The sequence below is a fragment of the Heliangelus exortis genome, chromosome 2, assembly GCF_036169615.1.
Source record: "Heliangelus exortis chromosome 2, bHelExo1.hap1, whole genome shotgun sequence".
NCBI lineage: Eukaryota > Metazoa > Chordata > Aves > Apodiformes > Trochilidae > Heliangelus > Heliangelus exortis.
In genome coordinates, this window is record NC_092423.1 from 19,858,073 (window position 1) to 19,881,529 (window position 23,457).

The 23,457-nt window shown below is 37.3% G+C and overlaps 1 protein-coding gene across 1 annotated transcript in view; it reads right to left on the reverse strand.

Moving 5' to 3' along the window:
* Window positions 1-23,457, reverse strand: part of PLXDC2 (plexin domain containing 2) — a 241,864-nt gene that overhangs the window by 116,495 nt on the left and 101,912 nt on the right. Inside the window, exon 2 of the mRNA XM_071735081.1 lies at window positions 15,323-15,534. Within this exon, the coding sequence (XP_071591182.1) occupies window positions 15,323-15,534 (212 nt within the window). The remainder of the gene's footprint in view (window positions 1-15,322; window positions 15,535-23,457) is intronic.

The following is a 23,457-nucleotide window of genomic DNA, read 5'->3' on the forward strand; positions in this document are numbered from 1 at the left end:
AACTATATATTTTAAAACAAACTACTTTTCAGGGAGAAAGGAAAGATAATAAAATACTTCTTGGGAAATTTAGAGGAAGCAAATGAGACAGCAATTAAAAGTATTTCCCTAATGGATAAAACCAGTTCTGACATTCATTTTACAGAAAAAAAAAGAAATAAGTGAGCAACAAGATGGCCCTGCATGCATCCAACACAACCAGGTTCCTCAAAACTATCTCCACCCTTACCCAATCTAATGTAATGCTTGTTATTGTGCTACTGTATCTCTGCCTAGCCTGTTCATAAAATACAGCCAAAACTGACTTCTGAATAGTTTTAGATTTTTTTAGAAAATGGCTCTTAAATTTCTGAACATTATTAGTACCCACCAGCTAAAAAACAGCACAAGGGGGAGGACAGAAATGACAACTCATGAAGGACTCCAGCTAGCACTGCATTGCATCTGATGGAAAAAGTCTTCCATCTGGCATGAGTATGGACACAATGAAGAGGCCAGAGAGATGCACAGTCACACACTCTGTGACCAGGGCAGAGGAAGCATGTCTGTATGGTGTTGCAAATGAATTTCCTCATTTATTTACCTTTTCTTTAGGCAGGCATTAACTGAGACGGGGGCAGGTGGCAAGAATACATGGAGAATATCTAACAGCCATAAGCAGAAAAGATGAGGCATTATAAGAAATCATCTGTCCTGATAAAGGGTCCAAATGGGAACATTAAGGCCAGAAAGAATGGGATGGAGACACTTTTTTATGCTGCTATATATGCTATGCTTCCTATACTCTGTTGCCATATGACTGCATTTTAGAACAGAATACCATCATTGTAAGTGTAACATAGCAACGTTATGATGCAATTTTACAGTTTTATAGGATCTGAAGAACCCTGAGGAATGCATAATTTGAACTGGCCTCTCGAAACATGAAAGGTCTAATTTCAGTAGATAAGCTACACTTGAACTACTACATGAAAGTCTTGCAGAGGATATATTTAGTGGCTGCTACTTAGGAAGCTCCATTGTTAAGAGTGGTTGTCTGATGCTCAGAAGTACCGATTTCATTTCATAAGTGCTTTGCATCAAGGATAAACTCTCTGTTATTCAATCTCTTAGCAAAAGCATTTGTTTGGTATGAATCTACCAAGGTAATAAAGTTTACAGACTGCCTCACAGTTTCCACAATGACAAAGCTGGTTTGTTTTTGTTTGGTTGTTTTTTTGTTGGTTTTTTGTTTTTTTTTTTAATAATGTAGGAAGACCTTAGGAAACATGTATATATATATATGGGCATAGCATATATTTTCCTAAGCAACATCTATTTTGAACAGCTTCTAGCATGTCTAATGAATGAGAGAAACCCAGTCTAATAAAATCCTTTGTCTGCATGCACCGGAATGCAGAACTTCGTCTCCCATCATATTGTCCAAGAAGAGGCTACATGAGTGGTGCTCTGCAGAAGCCTGAAAGCCTGTGGAGTGTGTGTGGGAGTCTTCAAACTCAGTTTTTCACCAGGGCCTATATAGAAGCTGCTTTGCCCAGAACCTCACAGATTTTAAGCAGTAAATGATGCCATCAGCTGGGATGAAACAAAAGCATTTAGCTCACAGCTCTCGCCCCCATTTCACACAGTGCATTACAGAGCTCTACAACGTTTTACATGCCCAGGTTTTCAAACTGCACATTTCTAAGCCTCTGACAGCACCTATAATGGAGAGTCACACACACTGACAGACAGCCTGGCAGAGGAGGATATGATAAACCGGTTATTAATCCAAAAAGCAGTTTAGTCTTTCTGGCTTTGTGAAAAGTCAGTGTGGAGCCACTGCCTTTTTCATGATACTTAGCTTCTTTTGAAAGGAAGCATCCCTACTGGGGACTGGTGTAAAACTCTCACCCTATTTAGGGGTCATTACAGCCATCTTATAAAGCCCTTTGGACTGTCTTGTCACAAGAGACAAGCTTCAAAAGAACAAAAGTCTCTGCAATGCCTTATTTAGCAGAGGAAAAAGGCCAAATCACCCAGTTACTCAAAAACCAATTACAGCAGGGAAATATTATACAGTTTTGTTCCTGATTTGCTGAAGCAAGAGTTTGATAAATGACATTCTCAAAATAAGCTTTTATTAACTGCTCTGTAGCATATTCTTCACTAAAAGAAAATAATAGGAACCATTGCAATAAAATGACCATGAAGACTTAATTATGAAATGCTATAGAGTTTATTTTCTTATTTTTAGATATTTATAAATTGCTAGTGTTCATGAAATTGAAACTCTGTTTGTAAACATAGAAAACTCACTGCCACGCTTAAGACTACAGAGCACCAGTGGTTATGACCTCGTGTCTGTTGGGACCACAGGGGTTCATCACTCCAGATAATGCCATAAATAATTCCATTTCCGTAAAGTTAGCTTTTAAAGAGTTAGTACTTTATTATTTTAAAGATTTGCTGCTGCTTATTTAGAATATAGGCAACAATGTATTTCTGAGTGTATATACTGTGACATACTTACAGCCACGTGTGTGCTCCTTAAGATACAGAGTAAGTTCTATATTATGCTTTTTTTTATTCCTTTCGTTTATTTTTATTAATCCAGGTATTAGAGCAACTTTAAACTCTTTGTAGCCTATTTCTTCCTCCAGTAGGTATTCAGAAGGCTGGTTGGGTAAGTCATCCTTGTTTATCACTCTTTGTCCCTTCTCTATTGGAAGAGACACATAGAAATCAGAGCTATCAAGACCAAGCAGAATGGAGGCCTCACATGAGGAGAGAAAATGGCAAATATAAACTGGGATGAAAAGTATTACAGATCTGAATGATCTATAGGACAAGGCAGGAAGGTGTATCCACACTCACTGGTGTGTACTGCAGCTCCTGAGCAGTTAATACTATGTCTCAGGGGTCCATCAGGGCTTACAACTGAAATCATAGTGCAATCAGTTGTAAAACAAATATTAAGTTCATATAAGCAGGAACATAAGTTTCTCAATGTGGTACTGTTTTACCTATAGGGTAGGTAAACTTGAAGCTCTGAAAGGTGTCTTATGGTCACCTCATTCAGCACCAGTCTTTGCCAAAGCTGTGCTGTTCAGCACAGAGCCTGGGCATTAAAGGGCAAATTGCATCAGTATGGATTCTCTAGAGAACACTCATTTTAGATACATTGCTACCAGAACTGGTTGTTTATTTTACCAGAGTACTTTCTAATTTGTGTCTTATATATATTAGAATTTTTAGTTCCTAAAACAGGACTGGCTGAAATTTAAAAACAATATGCAAGATTTCAATATTGCTATTCATGTCTTAGAAGGATAACATAGTGAGGTTGAGTGAAGTTGTTAAGCTGTAGCCCCAGTTCCTATTGCTCTTTGAAAAGCTGTCACTTTGCTTCAGAAAAAAAAAAAAATATATATACATTTTGCTTTGTTTATGTGTTTTTCTACATATGTACATAACAGCATTTCAGTCAGGATAGTCTCTATAAGTATATAGTAAAGAATACTATGTAATATTTTATCAAACTGTTTTCTCCAGCTGCGTTTCTTAAGGACTTGTCACAATAATGCTTCTTTACCTGATCTTGTAGTCATGCCCAAAAAACAAGTCAATCCCTTGAGAAGTCTCTAATGTAAGTGCCACAACTGTAAGACATCATATTTAATCGAGATGCTTGATGAGGCACACATTGGCTACACAGGCACTTCCAAGTCACTACCTTTGCATAACATCAGGTTCTAAACAAGCTTTCTACATGATCTGCATTCATGATTTTTCAGGGAGAATACTTTGCATTTTGCAATTACCCAGACAAGATTAAAATGCTAAATAATATACTTCCTCTGATGCCTCTGAAAAGCACTACTGACTTCAGTATAACACAGAATCCAGTTGGTCCAATATTTTTGAAAATGTCAAAAAAAAACAAACACAGTTTTCTTTTTGGTAGGTGCTATTTTTTCTTCTGTATCACTTCCAGCTCTATATTGCTTTCTAAGAGTAGAGTGATTTAAAGTGAAAAAGTTTCATATATCTGTATTTCCATTTTTGCTTTCAGCAAACTACTGGACACTAGATGGTAAAATACAAGGCACTACAAAATTACTTTTTATTTGAAGGGTGTTTTTCCACAACTGAAAATGATGAAAAATGTATATCCCCTTCTAACCACTGAAAACCAGAGAAAGATAAAGACGTAAGATTTCACTTGCATTCTAATTTTTTTTTTTTTTTTTTTTTTTTTTGGGGGGGGGAGGGGGAGATTGGGAGGAATGAGGAAGAATCTCAATGACCCTGACCATCAATGGGCCATTTTTATTTTCCTTGATATAGTTGTTGTTGGTATATCTAAAAAACCCCAACCTTTCTGTCTATGAAGGTTTATCATCAGTTCAGCAAGCTTTCAGGTCCACTTTACAGCAAACTGAATACCCACCTTGACTGTAGTGACTGTGGATGAGATGCAGTTGCCTAACAATAGGAGGAGCCCAGGGCCACTTCAGATCTGCAGATCTGATCCTACAGCAGACCCCTACACTACAAGAGGAGCAACAGACCATTCACTATAACAACAGTGCCTAAAATAATACCAGACACCTATAGCTTGGCAACTGAATTTCACCTTAAATTTCTGCCATCTACAATAGGAGAGTTTACCTTACATGTGAGAACTTGCACATCTACTTAGGTATCCAAAATTTTAGCTTCAATTTCAGTGTTAACTACAACTAAATAAGAAAACCACCTCTACAAACTCCTCCCTTTCATAAACACCACACAAACCTAGTATTTTCTATGAATTCATATACATTATTAGAGCTGTGTACAAATGTGTACCAGCCTTTATTGAATTTTTATGTAAGAAACAAACCTGCACAATATTTAAGAAATTATGTTGATTTCCAAGCTGAGGGAGTAAAGTGTCTGTCATGCCTGACATGTATCATGAAGACAGTACTAGTATAAGGAAGTAAATATTTACAGACTGTTAAAGACTAAATCACAGCTTCAAATTTTTTATTTTCATTTTTATTGAAAAACTGAAAACCTTAAGTCCTTTCTTTACTTACATTAAGACATCTGTAGCCCAGCTTTGTAGCACAGGCATTAATTTTTTAACAGAATGAAAAAAATCTCATAAATAAGTTGCTATTTTGTTTAACTACACAGTCATCAGGTACACGACTGAAAGAATTGGGAGATTGTTTTTTAAACCGATAGGGACACTTGAGGTGCTTTCTTATAACTATGGAAGGAAGACATTGGAAACATCCTTACCAAAGTTGCTACAATAAACCACTGTGCCAGCCAGTCACTTATAACCCCAAATGAGCAATCACCAGGCTGCTGACATGTGGAATCCACATTGTTGGCCCACCCCTGGATAAAGCTAAACTTGATGGTAGCACTCTAGAACAAGGTCACACCTGTTCTAGCATTGGTAGGCACTGTTTCTGTCATACATCAAGAAAAAGGCATCCACACTTTGCCTAAGGCAGGAAGAACCTGAGAAAGCTGCTTGTTTCACCTCTGAGAGATCATGGCATTTTATCCCCCATGGCATTTTACTGTTCCACCTTCATGAGACTTATAGGATTTCCATCTGCAGTTTCTCCCCCTTCTTACTCCTTTTGTTGCCAAGGCTACAAAAAGAATACTCTAAGAGAGTATTGCTCTCATTTATTTAAAAATTTAAATAGAAACTCACAATTCTACTAAAAGCTTGATACAAATGCATGAAGCAAACCTCCCATAACCCTGAGACATCTCTCTGCTTCTGTTAAAGGTTGTGCTGCCAAAAAGAGACTGGTGCAAGTTTGGTGTTGTTTGTTTGTTTTTCCTTTCCTTCTTGTTATTCACACTGAAGCTTGTGGCAGACTCTCCAAAATCTCCATTGCCAATTTTCTATTCTAGGAATAAATATACTGTTTTATTACTGACGGTCTGTGGAAAGCCAGACAGGTTACACATGAATGCAGACCTGTGTTACAGAAGAAAGAAAAACAACCAACCAACCAACCTGTTATTTTCATCACTTATTGATGTCTGCTCTGTGTCTGAAATACTACAGCTATTAAAAGTTTTTTCCATCAGCATTCTCTTCAGCAGTTGACAGCATTTAGATGGCCATTTTGGAAGGACAAGTGCACATTCTACAAATGGAACTTTCTTAACTCAGATCCTCCTCTTGATATGAATTTTGAGCGTTGGCCCCATTTATTATCTTTGAAGCCTGCATAGCTCTCCCAATCACCATGAGGACAGGGCATTGGCTTCCTGATAAATGCTGAAAGCTCTCAAGTTATAATTACCAAATTTGCACACAGCCAAAGGAAGAGCCTGATGAAAATTGAAACAATGTACCCATCTGCTTACATGCGAAGTTGTTACTGTTTGGGAATAACAGATAATTGAGTCTCCCACATTACAAAAACAGGAAAGATTTTCAGAGCCGCATGAAGTAATCGATCAATGTCAGCAGGATTCGTCCAGCTTTGAAAAGCTATCCCTAAGGACTGGTGTTATCCAAACTGGAATTAGGTGGCTCAGTGTAACAGCTTTTTACTTACCTACCCAAATTCCTCTGTGCTCAGTAACACACTCACCCTCACTCCCTGCTCCAAGCCAGCCATGCACAGTTTGCTGTGTGCTACTAAATCAGTCATGGCTGTTCGGTTTGCATGGGTTGAAATTAGGATCATCCACTGGTTTTTGCAGGACTGGATCAATAGAAGTTCACCCCCTCCCGAGGGCACTCCAGGTGAACATAATGAGTAGAGTCAGAAAGTAAGTGGCTGGAAAGAGGAGCCCTGCCCAGTTTTCATGCCCACACAGATATTGACCTTTCCCTGGCTGAATCTATTTTCAGGCAACTTCTACAAGCAAGGGCTGAGGAAAGTATGAGTGCAATAATTAATTCAGAAAGAAAGTACAAGGTCTGCTGTTGATACCACTTGTAGCTCTTTTCAGTTATGAGTTTAGAGATGCTCAAATAACTGTAATGTGCTTTAGGAACTTGAAGGTGGAGAGGGATATGGATACATACAATGTTATCAAGAAAATTCAAGACGGATTCCATTAAATTCTGAATCCCTTGTTTCCTCCTTTACTATAAATAATAACTAACATCAGCATGTTAAACTAAATGCTTTGTGTGACAATTTAGCTAAGCATGTGTGTCACGGTTTAACACTGGCCCGGCAATTAAACCGAGTAACAGACGCTCTCTATTAATCTCTCTCTCCTCCCTTATAAGAAAGGAGAGAGAATAAGGGAGAGAGACTTATGGGTTGGAAACTAAACTACACAACTTTAATAAAACAGTAATGATAAATAGGAAAAAATTAATAAATATATACAAATATACAAGAAAATGGATACCACATTCCTCCCCCCTTTCCCCCAATAGCTCTCACGTCACCACCGAGGCTGCAGGGCAGCTCTGGGAAAGTCCAGGCCGGACTCCTGGAGTCGGCAGCAGTCGGGAACTGGAGGCAGGAACACACAGATAAGGGCTGGCACGGATCAGGAGCACAGGCAGGCAAACGGACGGGATCCTTCCAGGATGCCGGGGTGAAGGAAGGGAAGCAGGAAAGGCAGGAAGCCGGAAGCTGGAAGCAGGAAATCTGGCTTGGCCCTCGTGATCCCTCAAATTTATACTGAGGATGACGTATATGGGATGGAATACTCTGTTTGGTCAATTCTGGCATCTATCTTGTCCGTTCCTCCCCAAAGGAGGGATACAGGTGGGACCTCTTTATGTTTTCCTCAGAGCTGAGCAGTGTCCTTGGCTCTGCATACCCGTCTCTAGCAGTAACTATAAACATCAAGTGTTATCAGTCCGAGAAACACACACTGTCTGAGAAACTTGCTGTAAATTTCAGCAAGTGCAACTACTTACAAGAGACTTAGCTAAAAGCAAAAGTACAAGACAGAAAATCACCTTTATCCTGGCCCAAACCAGGACAATGTGGAAATAAACTCAGGACCACCCAAGAGATCAGTGAATTCCCTTACTTAGGAGTGGTTTTGATTTTTTCCTTCCTCTGCCTCCAATGTTAAAAGACATTAAAAATATGTATCTCACCTCCATTTTTCTTTTTCATCTATTCTAGAGCTACTTGTACAACCATCACCCCTTGAGCTTAGATTGAGAATAAGGGAAATGTTGACAGGCTCTTTGCTACAACTCTTCTTGCAGAGCTGGCCATGAATTCACTCCAGCTGAAGACTGCAGCAAGATCCAGTGCAAGTGTCAAGATGAACTTGATTAATAAATTCAATAGAAAAAGATATATGAGGCTTTTGTCTAGTTTACCATTTTGCAACTGAAGGGCTGAAAGAAAACAAGACACTGATATATTGGTCTGCTGGCCAGCTGGAGAGTGTGACATCACTGGTGGAAACTTAGCTGGGTAAGCAGAAAATGAATCAAGTAAATTAATGATTGTCCCAGGTTGTAATTCTAGTTGCAGGTGATACACAGGTTGGTTTCATTTAGTAGGAGTAGAGAACTATGAGGCTTCATATGTGACCTATGCTACTTCCAGATTAACTCACTTTCTGTCTCTTCTTTATAGCTATTAAAAATATTCAGTTAAACACTGGACTTGGCAATAATGAAGAGAAATTTCAATTTGACGCAGGATGTTTCCTGAAGCAGTTTGGATTTTTTGAGGTAGTTCAAATACTTTCCCTAGTATTAAATGAAGAAATAAGAAACCTTTTTTCCCTTGACTCGGTTTGAAAAAAGACTTCATTTTTTTCTGGAAATAAATTACATTCTCCATCATCTCCAAAGTAATAAGGTAATTTTCTAAAATAAACCATTGAAAAGGGTGAATAAAGACATTTTAAAATAGCTGTAACAACCTTTTCAGCAAAGACCATGATAAAAGTTGTTTAGAAACACTTTGCCTTTCAGTTACTGTATCATTTACAAATTTTAGCTCTCTTACAACAATAATATGACACCTTAATATTTTGCTACCTAGAAACCTAACAGTTATATCCACAATGGTTTCCCTGGAACATCTGAAGACTGTTCCTCCAGTAGAGTCTATATCTTTATTGCAACTTTCAAGCTTCTACCTATGAAAATAATATGAAAATAACAATATGAAATTTAACTTAATTTAGCAAATGGATACCAATAAAAGCACCGGAGCAAATATAGTCTCTTAATCCAAATATCCTTTTAAGTCTACTCCTCAGAATGGACTGGGGATGATGACTAGGAAAAGTAAAGAACCCTGGGCAAAGAGTGGCAATTCCCCATTTTTCCCAGATTCCAGTGATTTGCTCTTCAGAAACTCCCTTTGTGTTTAATAATCCTTGACAGATTTCTGTTCCATTAATTTATTTAATTTTGTAGACTGTGAAATCTGCAGGATTCAGTATCAGTGTGCTCCAGAGATTTCCGAGTTTACTGAGGTGCAGTAGAGAGGAATCTTAAGGGACGCTTGTTTAATCTTCTAGAACACTATGGAAACATCAGAGCCATGAAGAGCACACATCCAGAGACTTGTGGGCTTAAGTTACACTGGCTTGAAATCAGTGAGAGAACTGAGTTTTAAATACAACTGAATAAGAAATGGTCCAAGGCAGCATAACATAGAGTCTGATGAGGCAGACAACCGATATAATATGACCTTCAACTGTAAACCCACATTCTTTAGGCTCATTAGTTTTAGCCCTGGAAATGCCAGGGCTATATTAGATGACCAAAGGTTAATCAAAGATAGAGTAAAATATTTGCAGCTCAGATTTTCCCTTCCTTTAATTAATTAATTAATTAATCCTTTACATGCACCAAAAATCACATGGATGTAGCAGCCATTAATGGTGAACAAAACCCAGCTGTACTTCTTTAAAGTAAAAATTAGGAATGAATGGAACTTTTGTTGTGACAAAAATTTTGCAAGTAAACTGGGTAAGCTGCAGCCATGTAAGTAAATTCATAAAAATGGATTTCTTCCCCTAGAACTTTAAATCATCTTAAAGCAAAATTTGCCATTTCTCTCATTTGAGGCATGGGCTCAATATTATTTGATTTCAATAATATATTCTATGATCTGTCCTCCAACTGGAGTAACGTTAGAATGCAGATATCAAAGATAAAACTGATTGTTGCTTCATTTTTTAGCTTTTTTCCACCTTTTTCTGCAACTACAGATATGAGAACAAGTACACATCTTTTGCTCTCTAGAGAACCAGCCAACTCTAGTGAAAAATCTTTGTTATGCAAAGCTTCAACCCTCCCCACTTTAAGCCAAGTGCTTTAACTGAAAAAAAAAATATATTAAAAATACTAAAATGTGGTTATGTGTATTTAGTGAAAATGCATTACTTTGGTACTTATAAATCTGCATTAAAATGTGATGTACTGAAAAATAATTGTCCTGATGCAGAGATCATTAGCATCCCCAATTTTAGTACACTGAATGATAAAATGTTGTCCATTAAATTCACCATTTCATTCCTGAGGATCAGTGAAAGGTAAAGAGAGCACAATTTAAGCAAAATATTTTAACTATAAATTTAAAAGCCAGCTCTTAAGAGATGTCAAGTGCAAAAGAGACTAGAAGTAGTGTACCTCTCTCATAGATTGGGATGAGGAAAGAAAAGCGAAATACTAATTGAACTATATGATAATAAGGATTTTTTTTCTTAGATGCAGAACATATTTCTCAGTCACTTGGAGAATACAGTGTTAGTAACACTGATCTATTTCTGTGTCCTTCAGATACAACTGGCATTAAAGCATTAGGATGGGAGGCAGAAATGGGAGAAAGAAAAAAAGGAATAAAACAGGCAGGCTTGACCAACTGACAGCTCACTATGCAATGATGATATTATTCTGAGGCTTTAGTTATGTGTGGACAAGCTCTTTTACTTTTAATGCAGTAATCGCAGCATAGCATTATTTTTTCAGCTGAGTGAAATTTAATCTTAACCATTATTTTGTTTTCCTTTCTCAGACTTGCAGTAAGAACACAGCAGTGGGCAAACTGACTCTGCTGTCAATAGCTGAGAATAATTGCTCTCAGATCTTGAGGGCTATAAAACTCATCCCTTCTGTTGTTTTCGCCAGTCAGAATCAGACACCTTCACTTCCATGAATGACTGGGACTGATAAAAGAGAAGCTTTCTTCTGGGCATAAACTCTGGTAGAAAATGCAAAATTCAAGAAACGATTGTTGTCAGTAGGAAATCCAGTATTGCTCTGATTAGGGCAAGGTTTTTTCAGCTCTGAACTACAGGAATTGCTAAAATTTACATTTCAAACAACGTCTAGAAAAACTAAAGTATGCATGATGCAGCTGAGTATGATTTAGCAAGCTCAGTGTGCTGTTTCTTACTTATAACAATAATTTTGTCATACAGTTGTAATCATTCATTCGGTTCTAAGACTTAGTTTGAAAAACAATCACGTTTTTTTCACTCTTTTCACCGTGTAAAGCAATAAAACCTCACTGTTAGAATGGCTGCACTCAGCTCCAACTTGAATATGATTTAAGCTATTATTTTATTACTGGACTTCTTTTCAATATTTGAAGTTTGTGAAAGAGTAGTATTTCAATGTACTATCGATACAGAGTGGCATCAACTTTGAAAGTATATCACATGTTCTGAAGTTATTTTGCAAACTTGATCATCTGCTGCTGATGCCAATGCAAGCTACATATCAGAGAACACTGCATTTTAATTTCTCTGTATTTTACTTTTGGGTGTTGTACTGTTCACTTGGGCCAACAGGATTAGGGACAGGGAATGGTGAAGCAAGGGACCAAGACGTTTGCCTAGAAATCTTCTATAAAAGCTGGAGCTGCTTTACAGAAGATCTGGGATAAAGAAACAAAAAAATATAAATACAGAAGGAGAATCACCTCTGTATAGAGCTCCAAATATCCATAAACATAGGATAGCCCTTGAAAAATGATGCTCATTTTCAGCTACAGAAAAATTACTGTGCAACATCTGTGCAATTCACAATTATATTAATGCTTTATTAAGCCTTTCCCAGTGCTCAGTGGCCATGCCTACATTAAAACAAGTACTGTGACAAAACAGGAATGCATTTTTGGATACCTTGCTGGCAGACAGCAGGGACCACACATCTGTGGTAGCTGCATTTCAGGGTTTAGTTCCTTTTCCAGTAAGTGCGAAAGAGCAGCAGGCAGTGCCAGCCTCTGCTACCTGCCTTCATTAACTTCATGGCTACAGGGTTTTGAAGAGTCACAGAAGCATTGGTCATACCACGAATCTTAGTTTATTTTAACAATATTAATGCTCATTTACTTAGTAACAATGAGTCGTCATAGATTATAATTTATTTTTTATGAGAGCAATTGAATAAAGGTAGTATATTTGTCCTATTCTTTCTCCTTGCTTGAAAGAAGGCCTGCCAAACCACACAAATTCATTAAGACATATTTTCATGCTCATTGCTTTTCCAAGGACTTACAGTGTTCCCAGCAACAAATTCCACCTTACGCATTGCATTTCCTAGGCTCCATTTATTCAAAATAAAAAGTACTTCAGAATATCCTTAACACAATAAGCAAAACCAGTAGATGACTCAACAAATGAAAAAGCAAGCCTGACCCCCACTGCTAGAAAGTCACCAGGAAGACGGGAAGGAGGGGTAGGTGGAGGTAAAAAAAAAAAAAAAAAAAAAAAAGAAATAATGAAAGCTAGGCTTGAAATGGTAAGATTGTGAAATGCCAAGAGACCAACTTTCTAGAAAGAAGAATCAATTACATAAACAGCACTTTGTTTTTGAATGTTCCACCTGTTTTCTCAAATATGCCCCACAGTATTCCCAGTCTCTGAGGTCCTTATAACTACAGATCAGTACACATTTCCCCCTTAGCCTTGCATCCACAGGTGGAGAAAAACATTGCCAGCAGTCTAAATCAACTGGAGGTCTTTGCACAGGACAGACCTGAGCACCAGATTGTCAGTACATACAGGATGCAATTCTGATACTTCCAACCTCCAGAAAGTTCCTCTGACTCTTTGATGCTCTCATTTGTCATGAAGCCAACTCTGCTACACTGTGTCACCAGAATATTGCCTTTTGGGGGAAGGGGGAGTGCTTGTTTGCTCTGCATTTTTTAAAGCTGGATAAACACATCATTATAAAGAAGAACAGAAAACAGTATCAAGTGAAAATTAAAGATGTGTTCATCATCAACAGCCTTCCTGTAAAAGAAGTCTTGCACATTGGCATGGCAAGCTTGCAAAACATTTTAGGGAGAAACAGTATCTGTGATGGAGGGATGTTCTAATTCTGTAATGTCATATGAGTGGCAGATAGTAGCTGTTCTCTGGATTTTCTTCAGCAAGAGCTGCAACACAGAGAAGAAGAGTTTATAAAAAATCAATATGCTCTCCAGCACTACTGATAAGCTCTCAAGCTGCAGAAGACTTTGTGACACCCGGATTCTTCCACTGTGAATTTCTGTTGTACTCTTTACCTTCTCTGTAAAGCTGGGCATCAAAAGTTTTTTGTAAAATGCCTGTATGTTGTAGCAGGGATTTAAGCTGGGATCTGATAATGTGTAAAACCACAACTCAGTCATCTTATGCTGGGGAGTCCTTAGAGAAAGAGAAGACTGCTACAGACCACAAAATTTAATAAGAGTGATGTACTTTTGAGGTTAAGACACTGTAAGGTGATTAATCTGTGGGAAAAGATGGCCCTGGAAAAGAAAAAAAGCAAAAAGAAAAAAAAAGAAAACAAAACAAACAAACAAAAAAACCCAAACCATTCTAGGTATCTTCATTTGCAAGCATTTTTTTTTCTTGAACTTTGCCATATAGTAGAGTTAGATGGGGTCCTCTGACCCATTTTGCCTCATAAGAATTTGGAACTCAACTGAATGGATACACTACATGTGGATGTACAAGTAAGCCATGAACAGATCAGCTTCTCAAATTTTTCTGTATCCAAGACATCTTCCAATTTACCTGCTAAAATAATTAGAAGCAAGATTGATCTGTGTTGTGCCTGAAAGAATTGCTACAAGTAAAGCCAGATGGAGATTACAGGGAGCAAAAAAATATATTAAAAAAAAAATCATAAAATCAACATGTAATTAAAAAATACAGTTTACCAACTGGTGACTTTCATGTTTATGCAAGAGGAAACATAATTAATACTGTGCAAACTAGAAAGCTTAAAAAACAAATATCTCTCAGAAAGCATTATTATTTTTTTACTCCATTGATACAATCTCTATAGATGGCTTTTACACTGCATTGCCTTTGTTACTGTGTCAGATAGCAACACAAAATCTGAAAGCTGTTTTGTTTATCTGAGAGTGAAAACCTCAGACCTGAAAAATAAATTGCACTGTTGTTTTGAAAGCAGAATATAAAGACTGAAAACTTTAAGCATGGCTTATTTCAAGCTGTGTTTTATTATAAAACCTACATCCTCTTTTTCAATATGAAAACCGCAAAACCTAATACTTAAAAAAAAAAAAAAAAAAATCAGGAAAATACAATAATTATAACATTAACACTCGCTTTTTCGCCACTGTGCTTATGCAGAACCACCATAACAAAAATATCAAAATTCCCACAAGTCATCTTTAGTGAAGACATTTTGCACCAATCAAGCAAAATATCACATTATGGTCAACTTCTGCTCTCCCTATACTACTTGAAAATGAGGGCAGCTTTTTAAAGCAGAATTAGTTCTCACTTGGATTTACAGTATGTTCAAATGAGGGCAATGTAGCAGTTAAAGTTTTTAAACAAGCAACTAAAGGTTGAATAAGAGGGAGAAAATCTCACGGCTTCATGTAGATGGATTTGTTATCCTTCTTCGAAAGATCAAGAATTGAATAGTAGGGGCAAACTGCTCCAATAGCCAATCTGAATTTTCTTCCAATTTCTCATTCTTCTAGGGCCTTGTCCTCTTTGTGTCTGGATATCACTCTCCATAAAGACCATGAAACATCTCACAAATCAAGCTGTTTACTCCAACTTCTACTAAAGTATTCTGTTTTATTTGAATAATACTTTCTTTTCCAGTTCTCCAGCAAGAACTGATACTATGCAGGACTTCCCACCACTGTTTTCTAGCAAAGAGATACATATTCTCAAGATACTCTTCAGAAGTCAGAAAGAACAGGCTCCAGACTCAGGACAGGAGCAAAAAGCTGGCTTCCATGTACTGATGGGGTCACAACTAGAAAGACCCACCTCTTCCCCACCAATGTTTAAGTATGCTGAAGTAAATATCTCAATATTTTACTTACCCCAAATCAAAGATAACAAACTGAATAAAAAGTTAGACGGAATTAACTTCTACCTCAATTTGGGTGGTGTTGTCATGGCCCTCCTCAAGCAGCAGGTCTGTAAAACCCCCTGGCTCAGAGGAATCTTGCCCCATGCTGGCTCTGTTGGTGTCGACTGATTTGAGAGACTCTGAGTTCCTTCTCCACCTGTGGCTGCTTACACGCAAATCCACGCGCACATTTTCCTCCACTCGAGGGAAGCTCTGAACAACATCATAAAACACACCTGTTTGCCAGGGGAATAAAAAAATAGAACAAGAGAAGTGAGTGGAATGTTGGTTTACTTACATAATCGAAAACCTAAGAATAGTAATTTTTTATAAATGTTTTGAACAGCTCTGTAGAATAGCCATTTATATCTCTGGCAAAGTTTCTACTACAACTTAAGATTTTAAAGGAGAGAAAATTATACTTATTCAAGAATTTGGACTAAGTTTTGTACACTTCTCTAAACATTTTCTTTTCCCTGCAACTTCCGCAACTTCGAAACTTGCCTATCCACTGATCAAAGATCATACAAAAGGGCTGGAGGTAGGGCCCCGGGGTGGTGTGATTTACAAATTTCTTTTGGACTTTATTACAACTTTTGCATGCGAGTAAAACTATTACAAACACAAAACCATTAATTTTTAAGTAATTTCCAGTTTGCCCAGTCCAAATGGCAATTGAAATATATTTGTTAATGTATTTCAGTTAACATCATCAAGAGGGGTGCATACCTTGCGGTAAGAAAAACACTTTTTATACTCTCTTTGGGTCTAAAAGGAGAAATAGTTTTAATTGGTGGCTTTTTGAAATGTTTCCTTTCATTTCTTAAAAGCCTTAGAACACTTATCTTCAACACATTGCAACCAACCTACTGTTTTATCAAGCAATCATCTTCCAGATGCAGGAGAGCTCAGCTTATGAACTGATTTCTCCACAGTTGGCAAAGTCAATTCAAAGCTGCCCTCCCTGCTTCAGCGAGGAGGCTCTCACCATGCTGTTATGGGGATAAGGGAACCAGAAAGTTTCTCAGATGCCATGACAGATGGGTGCTCTCTGTCTATGATAAACACACAACACCTGAGGCTGGATCCCTGGAGGCCATGGTGGCTCTCCTGCTACAGCTGAGTCCAGGGCTCCAACATGCCCTGGCATCTCTTCCAAGAAGAGGCCTAGAAACAGAGGGCCCAGGACACACTGCAACAGCTACATGTCTGCTGGACCCTATTCCTTTCTTCTGAAGCCTCTTTCCTGGCTGCCCTGGGTGGCTCAAAACCCATGTGGAAAGAGAGAGAAAGGCAAAAAGCATATTACTCCTGTTTTTCCCTTGCAGCATACTCTTCTTATGGTCAACAGTTGATACATTGAGGCAATCATCTAAATTAGCAAACAGAAAATGTGAAAGCTGGGGGAGAATCTTACATTCTAGTTACCTCAGTTTGAGCTTCATTTGTAATGGAAAGCAAATAAACTTTGTTCTCCCACATCCTCCCATCTCCCACTGACTAGAAATGAATGTGGTTTCTAAGCTTTAAGTTGTTGTAACATAAACTGCTTTTAAAAAATAATAAAATACAGTGCCATAGAGAAGCAGGAGATAAGTATGTTGGAGTATTTCAACTGCCTTGGAAATTCTACACATTTTTCAGTATAACTGCTCATGTCATCCACAATATTGGCATGGGCCATTCCCCATCAGAGAAATCTTTGACGTCACTAGTGCACAATTTTTATCCTGCTTCAACTGTTTTTATTACATTCTTTTTTTCTTGAAGTATAGAAACTCTTCTAAACCACAGTTACTGCCATTACACTGATAAATATTAAGTTACAGGTACAAACTATACTGATATAAGGAAGCTTTATCATCATCTAACTGTATTCAGAAGGCATTGTATCATTGCAAATTTAATAGTAGCAAGAATTAAAAAAATGAACTGATAATGTTTTCTGTTTTCTGTCTTTGCTGGGCTTCTTTTCACCATTATCCATGAAAGACTCTACCAGTGTTACCACTAGACTACGTGAGATTAAATCTGGATGTGTTTTCAGGGGATAGGAAGTAGAATTTAATGTAGTCTTCCTCCTACATAGAGGAAGAGATAGAGAGAGATGATGGGCTTGGAACAGACCAGCTCTGATCCTGCATGTTGTCTGTGGTTTATCCCAACAGATCTCTAATGTTGAGAAGATGAAAAACAAGACTTTTTTTTCTTAAAAAGGGAGTTTTCCTTTTATGTAAATATAATTTAAATATACAAATTCTCAGAAAAAAAATTAATTCTCAGGTAGCTTATAGAAGAGTTGCCTTCGAGATGTAAAATAGCAGTAGTTCATAAATTAAAACGGTTTCTTGTTTCTGGTTGAAAACTCTGTGTAGCTAATAAATTACATTAAAAAGCATTTTAGAAGAAATGTACCAAAGTATTAAACTCTTTTAGATCTCAGAGCTCACACCTAATTAACACTGAAGGAGAACCTGTCATTCAAATCAAGTGGAAAAGCAGCCAAATGCTGTAATATCTCATTAATAATAAAATCATAATATTGGCAAACACAGATGTGTAGCAACTTGTTCAACTTGTATGAACAGCCACTCAGAACTACAATAAGCCTCAGAGTCTGTTAAAATTGGACTTAAATGTTTTCAGTGATATTTTAATGTGCAAACCACAAGAGGGTTACATATATGTCCTGTCACTTGCATGCAAATACCTCAGCATGAAAGCCTACAAAGCTGATACTGTACTGCAGGATTTTGGAAGTAGTAAAAATAGAGTACAGGTATTTCTAACGAATATGAAATTAAGCTGGTGTTTTGGTCTGGTCCTTTAGCTGTTGTCCTTGAATTTTCATAACATTAGCAATGGAAATCACTATGTATGCAGCTTCTTTTCCCCTTTGGGTAAGTTAAAATTTAACATTTATATGTTGAATAAAGATAGAATGACAGTGGGGTAGGGGAAATAAGTCTATAAAAAGCTTTCACTGCTCAGAGATCATTTAGAGTTAAAAACTGACTGACTGACTGACTGCTGGAAAATTCAGAAACCCTTGCCTTAGTTGGCCAGTTCAGCCCCTTGTAGTTGATGAAACTGAACAGAATTACCACCAAAGGCTTTATGGGAAAAGAGACATCGTTCACACAAACAGGAAGACCTATGCAGAATATTTAGAGATGGGATGGAGGAAGGGCAATGGGTAAAAATTACAGACAAGCTCATTTTTGCTCACATTTAGGGATCACTGAATTTCCCCCTGTACAGTTTTACACACACAGGAAAAAGAATTTTGAAAGATTTTGGCATCTATTGCCTAAACCACCAGAAAATAGTTTTTTTACTAACTTAGATTACTTTTTAACAATTACCAAAAAAAGCTTTTAAACAGTGTAAAGCTAACTTGATGGATGACAGAAAACCAAAACCTGTATCTACTTGCACATCAGGACCTGACTTTTGAGATCGCTTTGCTAGTCTGAGGTTTTGGGCAGAATGATGAGGGTCCTGTACAGATGCACAGAACTGCTTAGCACTTATTAACACAAATCAGTTCTGAATAAGTAGAGAAAACTACTTCAATACTGTGAAATATACAAGCAGCTCTTATAGACTGGAAGTGTGGATTAGTCTGTACAAGAAAGATCTACTGAAAGGAAGGGAAGAGGCCATCTGACAACAGTAGGAGTATGGGCTCTCTGCTTTGCCAAGCTTGCCATCAAACAAAAAGGGAAAAATCCTAAGTAAATAAACAGCAGAGATTGACAAGTAAGATATCTCTCTCTGATTTAGTAGAGCACTCCCATCTGTATCAAGCTTTATGTAAAATTAAGATCTTGCTCTCCTTACAAGGAAAAAATAAATGTTCAAAATGTTATGGACAACAATGTAACTAAAGAAGAAAGAAATTATTTTGAAACCAAAAAGGCAAATAGACAAAACATCTACCACTCATTCAACTGCTTCTGGTGTTTTTTCCCCCTTTTCCATGAGGTCTAACAGAGGTGTTTCAGCACATTAGAATTTCAGAATTGCATTTATGAAAAACATGTTAATTACATTTCATGATTGCACGTATTTAGGCCAACTCTGCAATTTGACTAATTTCATAAATGCACCATAATCAACAAGACTATTTTTTAAAAAAGCCCAGAAATATTCACACATTGAAATGTCTATTCAACGGACTGCTTGCAAGATAACTCTAAATCTGACACAGCCTGAATGCCAGCAAAATCAAATATCAAACAGAAAGATGTATTCATGAAGGAACTGAAATGCCAATAGAAATAGTAATGGAAGGCATGCAACATTTCATACCTACTAGACTTTTACACGTCTCGTGCTCATCTGGACTCCACAGATGGAGACCTTTTATATTACTTTTGAAACACTAAAAACCACAATTATGCTTATACTAACAATGCAGAGTATAATCCCTTATTGCCAATCTTCACCTTCTCTGAGACAGGGTGATAAAATTGCTTTGAAAGGAAACCACAGAAAATTAAGATGGAATTGATTCTGGTTTAGCCTTTCCTTCCTTGAACAGTCCCGGTGTTCTTCCTTTTGGCCTTTTACTTTAGCTACCCATATTAACCATGATTATGATCACTTAATGTTTGCACACCAAACAAACAGGTTTTATAGCCACTTTCTCATTAGTACTACCATTAATTATTACTACCACAGACACCCAGATGTACCTAGATGAATATTTGTTGCAGACTAAGTTTTCATGTAGAGCAAATGGACATATATCTGTAATATTCTTATGTCCCTGGCACACAAATCAAAGCATTAATAATTGTATATTTTGTGGATTATCAACTTGCAGCCTAGAAAACCAAGAAATGAGCATGTTTTAAATAATCTGAGATTTTCTGAATAAGCATAGTAGCTACAATGTAAAAATGTTAATTCATGAGTAAATTCTGTATTTTCTGTCCAAACCTCACTTTATTACAAACCCACAAAATCACTTATGTAAAAAGAAGAAAAAATAAAGAATTGAACAAAAAATTATCCTGCTGAAAGAAGATCTGTCTATAATACTCCATTTATATTTAAATTCTTGCTTTTCCAACCTAGATTCAAAAGTTTTCCAGAGAATACTAATTTCAAGGATATTTTATTTAAACACATTGGACAAAAGTTTATAAAGGCATGTTTCTAGTCAATAACTGGGTCACTGGGTGATTGCTAATGTTGGACAGTAATATTAAGAGAAGGCATTTTTCTTTTCCCTGAAGGATCTATCAAACCAGTGCAATAGAACAACCCAACTTAACCAGAACGATCAAGAAATCCATTCAGCTAGAAGATGCACATCCATGTGCACAGGTATGCAGGTGATAAAATGGAGTTTAAAAGCTAGATGGACAATTTTGCAGTCATATCATTAGGACTAATTTCCATTTCTGAGCAGTGGAGGAAAGCATGTAAAAATGGACTGTTCATTTGTAATTTGAACTGCAGCATGTCTGGAACTCCTTTTGCATGATTCGTCAAAGGAGAAGACAGCACATATCTGGGATGTCTGAAACTGTGTTAGCTTGGTTAATTTATGCCCTTCCCAGCAGTCAGTGGCCAGTGCAACTTTGGCAGAGGGGCTGTCTTCAGTTTTAGCCATTGAAAAGCTGGAGGCTGAGAGAGATGCCAGCCCAGTGCTTGAAAAATGGCATTAGCACAGACAGTGATAGTCTTTTTGCAGTATGCAGAGCTGAAGAGCCACAATTCCAGGGACACAACTCTGGCCAAGGCAGCATCAGTCAGCTCTCCACAGGGCTGTCACTCAAAGGTGCTGGAGCTGAATCGGATGGCAATTGGCTTCTTGAGCAGCCCTGTCAGGATGGCTTGGACTCAGGCACAGAGATGTCAGCATTCATACCAAAGGCAACCACACTGGATTTGGTGGCTCAGGCAAAGAGGTACAGACAAGAAAACAAAGCTTACACAGTAATTCAATGGAACTACCCATACATACATGTATACACAGCATCACCTTGCAGGCACAGATTAGAGACTGAACACAGCGGAAATAAGAGAAAAAAGGTGGCACAACACTGACAGACAAGCAGACCAAAGTTTTCCTCTCCTACATGCCCAACGGAGTGGAATCACCTTCTTAGCAAATTTGACTGCAAACAGGGATAAACACCCTTACTTGAACCTATCTCATTTCTTACTGAGTCTGTGGCAGTGGGACAAAACACAGCCTACATCAAGTGACATCACTCAGAGCCCCAGTCCACCTGAACACTTCCAAACAAGGCAGATCATGCAACACAGCCCTGGAATGACTGAAGCATGGGACATTTGTCCTGCTGTGCCCTCAGCTCCCTCTGCCCCCCTCACAGGAGTAGAAAGGAAGTGGTTTGTGGGATTGGATGTTTCAGAGGGCTTAGGATTTGGAAAACTGGAAAATGAAAAAGCAATTGCCAGAAATGGGCAGCAGGGAATGTAACATTATCTGACATTATAAAAGCTGGAGAAAAAAAGCTGCCTGAGTTTTCTTGCAGTAAGCTGGTAAAAGAGAGATTTTTGAAGATGGGAAAGTTAAAATCACAACTGTTTATGGAGACATAACTTGGGCTTTCCTTCAGCACAGTGCTAGATGCACAAACTGATTCGGACACAACTTAAAATTTCAACCCCTTGATTTTTGTTAAGCATTATATACGGAATTTTTATGTCTTTCATTTTCTGCACATGAATGTTTCCTAGACCAAGAGTGGTTCAGGATTTAGAATGACTGTGCCAGCTGTAAGTAAATAGATTGATCATTTGAGGAATTTGTGAATTCATTTAATGAAAAGGGAAAGCTTAGTGCCCAAACTACTACACTGTGGTGTCAAGACATAATTTTTGTAAAATGTCCTGCAAAAAGTTAAAGTAAATTGGAGTGTTTGTAAAATTGGAATGTTCAAACACAGAGTTGCCCCACAGGTCATGAACAATAAAGATGGTCTCACTTGGCTTTTATGGCAGGGTTACATGGTTAGGTTGGCAATGACTGAGAAATACATTAGAAATTTCTACTTTAAAATTCTCAAGATATTTTTGACCTAATTTTCTTGGCTTTACTTATACCCTGAATTGCATTAAATTTGTTTCTTTTCTTAAGGCTTTTTCCATAGAGATGGGTTGGTCAAGAATTGACAATTACAATTTTTTTAAAAAAAGTTTCAAACTCTTGATGTTCTTATAACATCTCTTCATCCACAACTTGCAATTACTGTTCAATTTGTATTTCTCTATACATTTTTTCTGTATATTATATTCCAAAAGAATAGTACAAAACTATAAAAAAGAAGATCTATTTCATTCCATTTTCATTCATATGCATTAAGCAGGTATCACAAGAGTGATTTTAAGCAATAAGGGCTCCAGTGGTGCAGTACATCAGTATGGTGTGGAGATGGATTCTATAAAATGAACCAAAAAAAGTACTGTGGAAGCCTGGGTTACTAATTTTTTTTTTTGTAGTATTTTTGCATTATAGCTCAATGGAGACTTCACTTTTGCTATCTGTAAGATGCAGATGATGATACTGGCTTTCTCTGTTAAATCTGTTCTGTGCTTCTGATGACAAGTGCCAGATAATAGCTATGTACTATTTTATTATTGAAATGTCATTGTTTATTTTTTTCTAGACTCTGTTACTGTGCAGGGGCAAACTATTTTCTGTCTTATCAAACAGAGACTAAATTTGTCACTGAAATGAAAATGGGTCTAAATGCCTTCAGCTTCTTTTCAGGAAAAGTCTCACTTTAGCTTCATTAGGAGATCTGCTGGAGAAAAAAACCCAAATTGTTTCTAGCACACTAATGAGAGAAAATTGGAGTGGAGGCTGTTCTTAAGATCTGGCACAAAAATCTGCATTGCTAGACTGGATGTGGGAACCAATAAATAAATAAATTATACATTAAGGAGGAATTGTTGTAGAAATGTATTTAGAGTCAGAGAACAGCTGTATTAAACCTGTCAAGAAGCAGAGACATAAAAATAAGAATTAAGACAGTTAGAGATATGAATGATAGAAAAGCATTCTTTGCTTGGCAGAAAAGAAATAACCCATTTGAAAACTGGCAGAGATACTGGGGAAACAGAAGAAAAAATAGTGCATAAATCTTGAAACTTGTCAAAGCTATGAAATTATCTAG